The sequence below is a fragment of the Calliopsis andreniformis genome, chromosome 2 (assembly GCF_051401765.1).
Source record: "Calliopsis andreniformis isolate RMS-2024a chromosome 2, iyCalAndr_principal, whole genome shotgun sequence".
Classification (NCBI taxonomy): domain Eukaryota; kingdom Metazoa; phylum Arthropoda; class Insecta; order Hymenoptera; family Andrenidae; genus Calliopsis; species Calliopsis andreniformis.
This window is the reverse complement of record NC_135063.1, coordinates 1296214-1309646: the sequence shown is the minus strand read 5'-3', so window position 1 is coordinate 1309646 and position 13433 is coordinate 1296214. Positions and strand designations below refer to the sequence as shown.

The 13433-nt window shown below is 32.8% G+C and overlaps 1 protein-coding gene across 2 annotated transcripts in view; it reads right to left on the bottom strand.

Annotated features, from left to right (window-relative positions):
• The window catches only part of LOC143188507 (uncharacterized), a 40220-nt gene that overhangs the window by 1334 nt on the left and 25453 nt on the right, over positions 1 to 13433 (bottom strand). For both annotated transcript variants that reach the window (XM_076392820.1, XM_076392821.1), the window contains 3 exons: positions 11202 to 11281; positions 7668 to 7952; positions 5807 to 5923 (listed from right to left, as the gene is read on the bottom strand). In XM_076392820.1, the coding sequence (XP_076248935.1) occupies positions 5807 to 5923; positions 7668 to 7952; positions 11202 to 11281 (482 nt within the window). The remainder of the gene's footprint in view (positions 1 to 5806; positions 5924 to 7667; positions 7953 to 11201; positions 11282 to 13433) is intronic.

The following is a 13433-nucleotide window of genomic DNA, read 5'->3' as shown; positions in this document are numbered from 1 at the left end:
GAATTTGAAGTTTAGTACTTTCATTTTAGTTTATTACTTTATAAGTATTGTTGGAAATGTTCTCGTTGCTGCAAACATAATTATGCTTGACAAGTTAAATATAACTGAACGGATTGTAACATATCATTTTTCAGTTTTTCAAACACTTGAAGAATTTTCTGCTTTAGCTGGGCAATGTTGTGAATATTTTCATTTTACATTTCTTCTCTAACCGGTTGTACTATGATTTTCTACCCACTCAGTGTAAGTGGTACAGGTTGTTCCAAGATATGTTGGCATAACTTTAGGGGTGAATTTAGTACCCTAAAAGGATAAACATAGTCATATACATGTCCGATATAAGCTTGTTTTTCAGTTACAGCCGTTTCTGTTTTCGAGTAATTTTTATGATTACTGAGCTCTTCCTTCAAATGTTTATAACGTTTTTTATCTCACAGACGACCTTGCTATCTGTTATATAAGTAAACACTGTTTTGTGATGTGCTTGAATCTACAACCTGTATGGAAATTTACATTTGATTTGATAACGGTAAATTATACTAATGCGGATATGGTAAGTATGCATTTAACGTATGCTTTAGACTTTAGCTCGATGCAACGTTATCTTAGCAAAACGATTGTATGCAGAACGTTTTCCTAATAAACGTTTGTGGCAGACAGGAAAACTTTGAAAAAGCTTTTGTCGATTTAACGCTCTAACGCTCGCTGAACTCTGATAGATGCACAACCAGGAGGTCAGTCTCTTTGGAAGAATGAATCTTCAATTGCATCGGGCAAAATGACAGTGGAAGGATTCGAAACATTATAAGAGTAGAGAGAACGTAGGACGCACCACTATATGGAAAAGTCTTAAAAGATGACTATCTCTATCTATATCATCTTTAAAGAGTATGAAATCTCGGATATCCGAGCCTTGGGTCGGGTCGGGATTCGAAAGTTTGCATTGATTGGATACCTGAAGTGGGGTTGGACACCCGAAATAGGATCAGGAGCCCGAAAATTTGTAATGTTCCGGTATTTGAATCTTATGACGCCGACGCATAGTGTAATATTTTGATAAATCCGGGGGATTTAATTCTGAACGACTGTTTCTCTTTTTTCTCTCATGTATTTTATGATAGTTACTTAGAATGTTAATTTATAAGTAATTTAACATGACTTGGTGATTTTAAGAAACTTCAAATTATCTTTTGTTAGTACATTTATTTAAGACTAAAACTAAAACTAAATATACAATAAAATTAAACTACATATAATACAATAACTGAACAATATATATATATATATATATTTTTTTTTCAGTCTAATAATGTAATTGCATAGGTACTACGGAAAAATTATATAAATATTCATCAGCTTATAGTTTTTTCGTCTCTGGTGGATATCGAAATTAAAAAAATTGTTAACGAGGGAAAAAAATTAATACAAAGTAAATTTAGAAACGAAGTAGGTATTTTAGTCGATGTTCCGACACCAGCAGGCAATGGTAGTGACGGAAACACCGCTAGGCGACTTTTCAGAAATACATCATGATCGACAAGATGAACACGTTAACAATTAAAGGTCAATTACAGATATTCTTGCTTCGATAAGTTTTAATTTTTGTCCTGTATATACTTACAAGGTTTCGTTCAAGGCATGTCTTACTTCAATGCGACATAATATTAAAAATAATACTCATTTTGAGTTACTGAGTTATTGCTTTCAAATTAAGAGTGATTAGGAAATTTTCTAATGATATTCAATTTCGGAATTAACTTTACAATGGTGACTTACGTGAAATTTATTCCTAACTTTAGTGGTGATATATGTCAAATTGGCTCCGTATCATTACAATAGAGGTGACGTCACATTGACTCTGTATCAATTAATGGTGACTTGACGTTAAGTTGACTCCGCATAAGTACTGTAAATGTTTACGTTTTCTATTCTGCCAATTATTAATTTTATATTAAGATGTATTGTTGCATTATTGTAAAGTATATCGAAATAAAATTCATTATTATACTTGTATTAACAAGAACTACATTTTGTATATAAAATGTTATAAATATAATAAAATTATGTAGAAAATAACAAATAATAGCGTCTTAATATCAGTAGAATATACCTGTATCTAGGGATGCGTCAAATTGACGTCATGTCACTACTAGCGATATGGAGACAATGTATCGTCAAGTTACAACTATTGATACGGAGTCAATTTAACGTTAAGTCACCATTATTGATACGGAAACAATTTCACGTCAAGTCACCACTAGTGATATTAAAACGGTGGCCACCACTTGAAGGTTAAATCCTCTTAGTTTATGGAAATAGCATACTGTGCGACGGGTCGAGTAGTACTCGTGCTTCTGGGAAGTTTGTAAAAACATAAATATCATGTTTTTTCCATGATCTTTCAATCAAATTTTCAGTATACTCTTTTATATTATATAAAAATACTTAAATAATTTAAATACATAATTTAAGTAATAAGTACATATGTTTTTACAAACTTTTCACACACACGATTACTGTTCGACCTATTGTAGAATTTGAAGATCGAAGTATTACAAACTTTCGAGCTTTCAACTTGACTTCGGGGACAAACTTTCAGGTCCCGACCCAATCCTATTTTGAATAAAATTCCCGACTCGACTCGAATCCGAAATAATCAGGGGAAAGGCTCTGATAGTACTGATAGGGTGTGATATCGTGCTGGGGGAGCGTCATTTCGGTTAATAGTGCGAGCCATGAGGCCCGTCTACAGCATCTTTTTTTTTTTCCATAAAATGTCACGTCTCTTGTGCAGAGTGTGAATGTTTATCGAAATTGATTATCGCCTACTTTCTTAGAGCCTTTCACCGTACTATATTCGTCTACTCCTACTTCACACTGATTTTCTTCCACGTGTGACCTTCTACACAACGTTTTTAATCCATTTCTTAACCTTCGCCAAGACCAGGTCATTTTTTACTTCGTGTTAGTTTGCGGTGTAGGAGTTCCAAACAGTCAGCTTTCCAAGAGTTAAAGGAAGACAGGTGAATTATTGCAAGGCATGCCACTTGAAATTTGGATCGTACGTAGTTTATACACGATAGTGATACATCTCATTTTAGTCGACTAGTGAGACAATTTTTGAGTGATCGATTCTCAAATAAATGAATTTGCCATGGGGGAGATTAATTAACTGATTACCTCGAGTGCCAAGAGTTAAGAGCCTGGGATCAGATATGTCAGAGCGGCGACATTACCGACAAAATTAGCCAAAAACAGAGGTTCACGTCATTACACTTTTCATCCTTATATTAGAAGATTTTGCGTTGGGAAAGGGCTCATTCCATAGAGGAAGATTCAATCGAGTGCGCGCTGGTCATGATTTAGCTAGATTCTGCTGATATTTGGTAATATGAGTATTCAAAGTACAGCAAAAATCAACAATTTATAGTCATGAGATCAAAGCATTTCTAAGTAATTTAGACATTCTTCTGAGCGAAATCATGATCAGAGCCTCTCGACTGAACTTTCTTCTATCGAACGAGCCCTTTCTCAGATCATAATCTTCTAATATAGGGTCGAAAAATGTATTCTCGTGTCGGTAGTGCTTTTTGCCAGGTTAGGAATAAAATAGAGTAAAAAAATGACGAGTTCAGTTCGGCTGGTACACACCAGGCGTCGCCTAATCAGGAGATCTGTGATACCCAGATTTGGGACCTTAGTTATTCAGAATTTGCTTCTCTCCTACATAGATTATCGTACAAGCGGCGTGTATCGTTTACGTCCCACAAGAAGTCCCATGAAATGTTATACCGAGAGACATTGTGTGACTCGAACAGAAGATGAGCTCGTCGAGTTGCTTCGAACAGCTTCAAAAAGAAGCTTGAAACGTTTAGGTCCAAGTCACCGTCAAGCGGCATAAGTCAAACGCGACTCGAAAGAAAAACTCTTCGATGAGATTCCCAAAAATTTTTATCAAATTTTGAGGTATGAGACTAAACGATTGCATTCTGTGAAATATCTCGTGCCAATGCGTATTTTTTATAAACAATTAAATTAAAACAAGTTTATTAAGATGATAAAATCGAGAAAGGGAAATTCTACATGTAACAATAAACCGAAAATAAGAATGCAATTTTTTTATAAGGTACTTAGTTTCTGAAAAAATTAAATGTAATTATTTAACTGATATGCATGTACGTAAAAATAAGCAGTGCCAACGTCATGATAAGTGCTGATAATACATTTATTAATAATTGTATTGATTTACATTTATCATTTACATTACAAAACGAATTGGTGAAAGTGCCATCCTAGTTGATACATACAAATTTTTTGTATGTGAAGTTTTAATTTTTATGAAGCCTGTATTAATTCTTTTAACTGCAGAAGATTTAGAGTGCTTTCTGCGTACACTAATTCTTTCATATGGCTCGATAAATAGCTTAGCATTTCGAGAAATTAAGGCATCATAACATGGTAACATCATTCTATGACTCTGTAATTCGAAGAACAAGTATTTGTATATATCAACAAGGATAGCACTTTCAACAATTTAGTCTGTAATGTAAACGTAAAACAATACAATTATTAATAAGAAGATAATTAAGTGCAGGCATATTAGACGAATCTTTAAATTCAATTTTCCCAACAATTAAGCGTCTTATAAAAAAATTTTATTCTTTATTTTTGGTTTGCATATTTCTATAGGTAATAGAATCACCTTCCCGGTTATACGTACCACGTGTTCTCCCACACTTTGCATCAGAATTGGACATTATCTGATTTAACATTTCGAATAAATTTTTATTCGTAGAATCATCGAATGAAAATTACGAATAAAATGAAATTATGTGAAAATAATGTACAATTTTGTATTCGAATAAAAACTTATTTAAATAACTTCTCAAATAAATTGTTAAATATTTTGTAATGATATTTACATATGCCAATACTGCTTAGTCCGGAAAGTTATTCGCTGCGGAGTTATTAACGAATAAAAGTTCAAAAATTTATTCGTGAATTATGAATAACAGTTTTATTCGATAAAAAATTGTTTGTTAGTTACGAATAAATCTGCACTGTCATCCGTTATTTGGGAATAAACTTTATGAATTTATTCATGATCTTTGTCGCTTATTCTAAATAAAATATGCCCAATTCTACCTTGTTATAGTTAAAATTTTATAGTATCCTGAAGGAAGGCAGTTGAATATCCACGGATGATAGTTAATTTCTAATGACAGGTCCCCTAGGTCCGATATACAGTATGGAAAGAATTTGTTTTTAAATATTTAAATTGCAAGTAACATTATTTCACAAATATTATAATTTTTTTTTATTTATTATTATTTGAAATTGATATATTTATTATAATCAGGCCTTATTATAAAGCTATTCTTGGACACAAATCTCAACTCGTCTGCCGTCTTTTGTACTTAACCATGGTATTGCCCTTTCAACCTTATGGATTTTCTTACAAATACGATTTCTTCAAGAGGGAACGTTCAATTGAAAGCGATAAAAAATAGTGGCAGTTTCTGTTATTATTAAAAGAAAGGAGATAATTTCGAGGATACTAAGCTAATTAGGATGTTTGATCAAGTCTATATACATCAGAAATAAATTCAAAACCAACAAAATAATAAATATAAGTTGACACGTAGTCAAAACGTTTGTGACAAAACTTACTTCTGTAAAATCTCTTCTTGACAATTATAATAGTAAAACCGACGTTTCGTTTTGCGACATTTCTAAACCACGTAACACACGTAGGGTGTATCCCACGTAAAAATCCCAACATTAATTATGTTTTGATGAAACGAACCTGTGAAATTGGAGGCTCCGGGCGAAGTGTGATCGTGGATGGTGGTGCTTCGAATGTAGCAGTGGCTACTTGATTCTGCGGCGGTCGCTGCTGCGAATAGTAGTCTTGCGGGTGTTGCTGTAATTCATAATATAATTAGATTAATTACATAACTAGGGTGCAACTGACATTTCGATTCACTGTGTCCCATAAGGACCGCATATTTGCAATTAACTGCCGTTGACTACACTGCTCGTTCCAGAAAAAGGAGGGAGATTGCACATAGAGAGTACGATAATTTCCTTGTTATCGTACGCCTTTTCTGCCAAACGATCCACCTGTTGAAATTTTACGCTATACACATAGGTGTCGACTTTAAAAGCAAGTTAACAAGTAACTTCATGACCATTCAGGGATAAAACAATTACGACGAATAAACGAGTTTTAAGAATGTTCGTGGAAGCCAATGGAAGTCTATTTCTAGTTGTTTTCTATATTATAAAGTAAGAAATTGATAATATTAATAATTTGTTGCTCAAAATCAAAAATATAGAGAATAAAATTAACAGCGTGATAAATAATGTATTTTCGAATTCACGCTTGAAGTAAATGAATAATGTGATATAATATGAGGTGTTATTTAAGAATTAGTCTTGTTTCTGAGATATTGAATGCTTGACTATGAAAGAACCTAAAATGCGTTAGAATGATTCGGGAAATATTGTGTTGCATGAGCAAAGCGGAGAATGATTTTTGTGTTTAAAACTATGTCTACCTATACTGAGGTAACAACGAGCAACATTTTGTCACCTCTTGTTATGTATAACATGTAATTAGAAAACTATGCGTTCTCAGGCATATGTGCATTTGAACTTTTCATTGTTTTTGTGTCTAGAATTTATCCTGCAAAAGTGTCCTATACAACTAAGACATGGTCTTTTTGATATTCCTATCACAAACAGGGGTCGATTTAATTTCAAAAAAGTCAAACATGTTTTAATCGTTCCTTGATATTGGTTAGCGAAAGGATTAAGCATTATTTAACAGCCACATATATAGGGTAGTTCAGGTAGTCTATTCATGGTACAAACGGGGTCAGAAATCAAAAATAACGAAATTGCGTTAAAGGCTTCGTTTACGAGAATACATTTGAATATCAGTCCAGTTCGCGCGAAGATACTTCATTAATAACTGACGTTATGAATTTGATTATAAACCGATAATGTGACTATTTTTACACATAAGACAATGTTAGGGCTTATTTATTATTAATAATTACTTATTAACGCGTTTTTAAGATGTGTATTTTTAACTGAGTTTAGTTTATTATTTATTAGCTTGACCTATACTTTTTATGTAAGATATTGTTCAAAATGTTAACCGTTCTGCTGTATGTAACCGTTATGCTGTATATAAAGAAACAGTTGATATCATCCCTTAAGATATTGAAACGTGTAAATGTTACCTTCTTTATAGACAAAGTGTAAGCTCATAAGCTATAATGAAGGTTATAATGTGAATGTTAAGCAATTGTTTCTCATTTGCTTTCGTTTTGTAAGTAGTTATCTGAACTAGAATTCTCTTTTCATGGAGTCTTACTTCCCTCTTTCATAAATTTGCCACTAAACGGCTAGAAGTCTGTAGTATAACGTTCTAAACTGATCCTTTACGTTTCCTGAAAAGAACTTTTCAATAACAAACATCAATCATTGTACATTCCTTGTCCAAAGATTACTTCAGGAACGGTATTTCCTCGCACATTGTTAAAAATCATATTAAAAACTCTCATCGATCATACCGCGGCTAAACGTTACAAACACGTCAAAATAAAAGGTACCTACATGAAATACATTAAGTCGACACCTATGTTGCAACCATTTACCTGCGGTAGCGGACTCTGTTGTTGCTGGGGGCTGGACCAAGATACTGGACGGCTTGATTGCTGCAGTAATGGAGAGGTTGCAGGAGGTGTTACCGGTGCCCAGCCCTTTGGCGCAGGTTGTTGTTGAAAATGTGAAGGCTGTCGTAGAGTTCCACCAGGGCTAATTGGTGATGGAGACGACGGGACGGCGCTCTGAGTCGACGAACGAGCGATCGATGGCGGTTGAGGTGACGAACCTGACGAGGTACTGCTCTGGTACGAGGCGTGATCACCGATTCCACGTGTCTTTCGAAGGGAAAACAGAGGATTTTGTAGGCGAATTGCCGTAACTTAATTATTTTGTCAATTTGTTGACCGATTTTTTGATCATCCTTTGCGACCAATTTAAATCTGTTGAAGATCTAGTCTCGGTATATCCGCCTCGATAGCCACAGTGGTGTAGTCAACCGCGTCGTCAAACCATTAGACATAATATTCTATGTATACCATTTGAGAATATGTATATCGGCAACGTGCACGAGTATCTTACATGGAAAACGTTCAAAGTATTGCACTCCTTTTTTAATGAGCTTTGACCGCGCAATAAGATTTTTAAATTAAAAATAACGTATGATTTTGGATGCCAATGATTGTTTTCTATGTATTGAATATTAAAGTTTGCAGAGATGTTAATTTACTGTGTCGTAATCATTTTTAATAAAAAAATGTTTAGTAGAAAGAGAAAGGTTTCTTTTTCATTTTGTCCCTATTATAATTTTACGTAGAGTTCGGATCCTAGTTGATATATTTGAACCTCATTTTGTTAATTCTTTTTTAAAATGTATATTAAACTATACGAATAAAAATTGTATCTATTACTTATAAATATTTACCTTTGTAATATATGTATATTATTTATCATTAACAATAATTCATATTGATCGCTATAAAAGTGTCGAATAAGGCACTTATTTATAAATCTATGTGCATTAATCAATTATTCATTCATTATTTCATTATTTATTCAAATGAAATAAAGATATAAACTAGTTTCTAATTTATTACATAATTTTTTTCTGTAAAAATAACTTGACTCTACATTCGTAGTGTACCTTATATTGAAATTTTGATACATCTTGAAAATTTGTTAATTTAAAATCACTCTTTTAGGTAGGTATTATTTTATTTTAGACATCTGGTAAGATTATAAGTTTTATACATGTATACAGGCTGCGCTAGGACGTGTGGTACAAGCGTAGAGGGATTGATTCTGCATATGAAAATAAACCACAAATAAACAATAAAACTTACTCATAAGAACCCTACAATTAGTTTCCAAGAAAATTGAACTTAACGATGTGTGAGGACATCCCTGGAAGTCGTAACGAAAAGTTGGCTGCCGTCGTAGGCAAGGATCACATTTAGCAAACAAATGTTTTATGTTCTTTGTGACCAGGCCTCGAATGGGAAACTTCGAAGGCCTGCGAAATGTCTGTTTCCCGTACAGTTCGTATTTCTATTGTTCTATTCAGTACTGTCTGTATGACATAGCCTAAGTCGCTAAGGGTTTTCAAAGAAAAGCTAACCATGTCTAAGGACAGTCCGTCTTGAACGTTTTCGTTGACAATACGCGTCTATTCACTTTGCTGAATGAATCTAATTTGTTGTGTTTAATAACACGCAATTATTTTCACCTTGCAACTGCGCTTCAAATTCGTCTAGTACGCATTTTGACTTTATATACATATACATAAGACTAATCGTAAGCTGTGCTAATGTCATAAGTACTGATAACTTATTCATATTTTTATTATTTTACATTTATATTACTAAATGAATTGTTGAAAGTGTTGTCTCTGTTGATGCATAAAAATCCTTGCTGTCTGAAGCAGAAAGTCGTGGATTGATGTCATAGTTGGTGTTTTAATTTATCGAAAGCCCGTATTATTGTTTGTTTCAACTATAAGAAGATTTAGACTACTTTCTCAATATACTATTTCTTTTACATAATCTCATAAATAACTTAGTTTTTGAAAAATTATTATTATCAATTATCAAATCATCAAATATATGAGTGTTCGTCATGACATGGGAACTGCTTATTCTTCCACGTATAAAACACAGAGATAGTCAAATGCATATGTAGTACTGTATAGGGCTGGTAAGGTTGCATCTAGAAAAAATGCTAACCTCTATGATTACAGTAAATAGGACCGCCTGATTTCACATGCACTTTCGAATGTAACGTAATATTGACCAAAGTGGTCATAACTACTAATTGAATCGATGTATCTCCTATGTACAAAAAATGATTATTATGTCAACATGTGTCTCGGATGCAACCTTACTAGCTCTACACATTAGATGAATCTTTAAATTCAATTTATTCGAACACTAAATTTCTTATAAAACGATTTTATATTTTATTTCCATTTTATTTGTATGTGTAGAATCAATCTTTTCCCGATTGTAACATTCATCCTGTTGCACCTTGTATATCATTTGGAAAATTTACTGATTGAATATATGTATAGAAAAATTCTATAACGTTTTAAAAATTAACATAATGAAATTGTATACATCATTTTATTTTATTGTTCAAGGTTTCACTCGGAAAGTCTTGAATAATAGCATTTATTTTATTTTGTTTAAGGTTTTTCTCTATATTTACGTTAAATGCTTATAAATAATATAAATTATCAACAATATAGAATAAATGTATTGTACACAAGAACTTAGATTATTCCATTAGGCATTTAGATATCAAGAATAATCAAAACATAGCAGATATCCATCTCTTAGAACTTTAGTGATAAATACTTCAATCTTTAACCTTTAGCTTCCAAAATCATAATTAAGTTTTATAGTTTAACCCGTAAAAGCTATTATTAGAGTGTAACAAACGCGTGTAACAGATATGTGAGCAAATTGATCAATTTTAAGATAACATTTTCATTACTTATAGCATGAATGAATATCCAAACAATTAGTTTTACCAATCGTTTTATTTCTTTTAATAGATAATATTAAAACACAATTCGCGTGAAAAAAATTTCACTCATGATAGCCTTTAAAGGGTAAACTCCGTCACTTTGTCAAAGTTCATTGAAAATATAGAGCTTGGTTTACAGACTATTTTTCTAGTAAATAGCTACTCACGAACACATGTACAACGGAGGGGGAGCACTCATAAAGAGAAAAGGACGAAAAAAACATAAAAGGACGTCGTTACATCTGGTACACCCATAGCAACAAACGCACGAGCAAACAACGAGGAGGTAAATACAAAATAAGACAAAAATCACATGTAGTTTGCAAATCAGTGCAGGATCCTTGCGTCAATCGCGACACGTGAATAATCAAGTATCGTAGAACTGAGCTGTCACGACGTCACGACTGAAAACGTATCAAACCTCTACAATGGCGAATAACTCGTTTGTATCGTTATATCATTCTATTATGGAAAAATACACGCGTCTATAGCTAATTGTTCTAAAAAATTTGATCAAGCACGCGAATGAGTTTGAGAGGTTTTGTGCAAATTGCAATATTTACCTTTGCTTGCACAGGTCCTTGTTCCACGAAGTCGAAGTCCTGATCCTCTGGAGGTGGTGGCCAAGCCACGCGTTTGAGACCTGCAAATAATGCCAATGAGTGTGGGTTGTAGAAAAAGGTAGAATATGGTAAAATTGATTATATCCATAATTAGTTATGGTATTATTTAATCAGAAAGTCGAGCATCGCTCAGGGAATATAAAGCAGGACAATTGTTTATGGTTCTAATAAATGGCAACGCCAAGCTTATTTTTGAGAGGGACAAACGCATACAGGGAAAGTGGGGTAAAACCACAAACTTAACTTTCAAGTCTATAACTTTTCAATTTAAAAAATAAATCGTAAAATTGAAATTTTGTTTATTAAAAGCATTCCTAATGAACATAGAACAACAACAATATAATTTAAAAATTTCAACATACTACTTATTTTAATCTTTTTCGATTTTGTCCTGGGGGGGGGGGGGGGGGGGGGGGCGTATTTAGTATATAATATTATTCTTGATTTTAATTAACAACACAGAGGCTGAAAATTGTATCCACCATATTTTGTACATCGTACCTAATCTTCATCTAAGTCTTTTCTTTGCAACAGTATGCACAAAAGTTATTCTTATTGTTATTTCTTCTAGATTAATTTTATTTCATTTTTATTTGTCAATTTTTGGTTTGCGGTATTATTCATATTTCAGATTCAGAATTCTTGTGATTTCAATTAAACATTAGTTTACGAATAATCGTTTAGAGTAAAATTGCTTAGCCACTTTTACCCCGTACCGTTTTGCCTCAAGACGTCGGTACATAAGCTTTTATTTTCAATTAACTACGAAAACGAAAATGGCCATTAACTATCTTCGAATTACACTGCAAGTAGATGTTGTTAATACACATGTTAATACCTTCGCGTTAATTGTCTACCGGTTACTAAATATTGTTGCACATTTATTAAATAAGTCGAAATAATATCAAAGCATTTAAGAATAAACTGAATTGTTCAAAAGAATATACTGTTGTTAATAGGTCAAAAATAACCCCATCTAACGTTAGAATTACTTTTAACGCGTCTATCTTTAACAATGAATGAAAATTAAGTTTTTGATAAAATACCCACATAATTTACTGATATAACGTTTATTTATACATATTTTATAGTTTTATTCAACATAATTTCAGAAAAAAATGATGTCTGTAACGACCGATACTTTCGTTGATCTAAGTAACTAAACAATTACATGTATCGACTATCTTTTTAACCATTACATAGAAAAAGAAGGGTTTTCAGTCTGTAATCGGCTGCTAATTAGACCGACAATTTTGTCGATCGGATGTTGTTTGTAGAAGTTATAAGTCATCCATTGCAAAGACGTATATTTACTTTTTCGTCACTGAACTTATCGATTTACATATTCAGTGAGAGAAAAGAAAAATTATATGTTATACTAAAGAACAGCCGTGCAAAGTCTGTGGCGTAGACCACTCTCAAAAACGTTCACTAGAAAGTTCCTTGTGTAAGTGGAATGAATGTTACAGACTTCCGAAAATAAGAAACGGAAATAGAAAGTTTAGTAAGAACGAACTTTCAATCCCGAGATCTTCACGTAATGTAGGGATCTGAATACTTAATTGATGAGCATTCGACTTTAATTTCTCTTTAACCCTTGGATAGCGAACACTGGGTCAAAAGTGACCCTGAGTTCGCTGGCTCTGCACATAAATGTAAAACAGTCCGCTGTTTAAGGGTTAATTCTGCAATCTTTGTTATTTTTAAAATTTCTTTAAGATTTGGCTATGATCCTCCCCGGCTACACCCATGTTCATGTGTATGTACCGACGTGTTGAGATCATGCAAGTAAGAAATGTCTTATCACGGAAAGTGTAAACATTAATTAGTTTATATTGAAACATTGTATAGTAAGTTTCATACTTCGTTGTAAATAGTAGGTATTAGCGACAATGAGATTGAAAAATCGGAAATTAATCAAATAAAGAGAGTTAGACATACAGGTAGATTGGTGCAATTGTAGAAAGTATTTATATCTAGAGTACGTTATATTGTCGAAAAAATCAAAAACATAGGGGGAAAAACTAAATAGTAGACAAAAAATTATCTGCGAAATAAAAATAGATTTAAATAATGTACCTTGGCTACAAAATTCGCCGAAATAGTTGTCAACAGCTTATTTAAAATTAAATTAATTGTTTGATTAACTGGAACGCATGTAACAAAATTAGG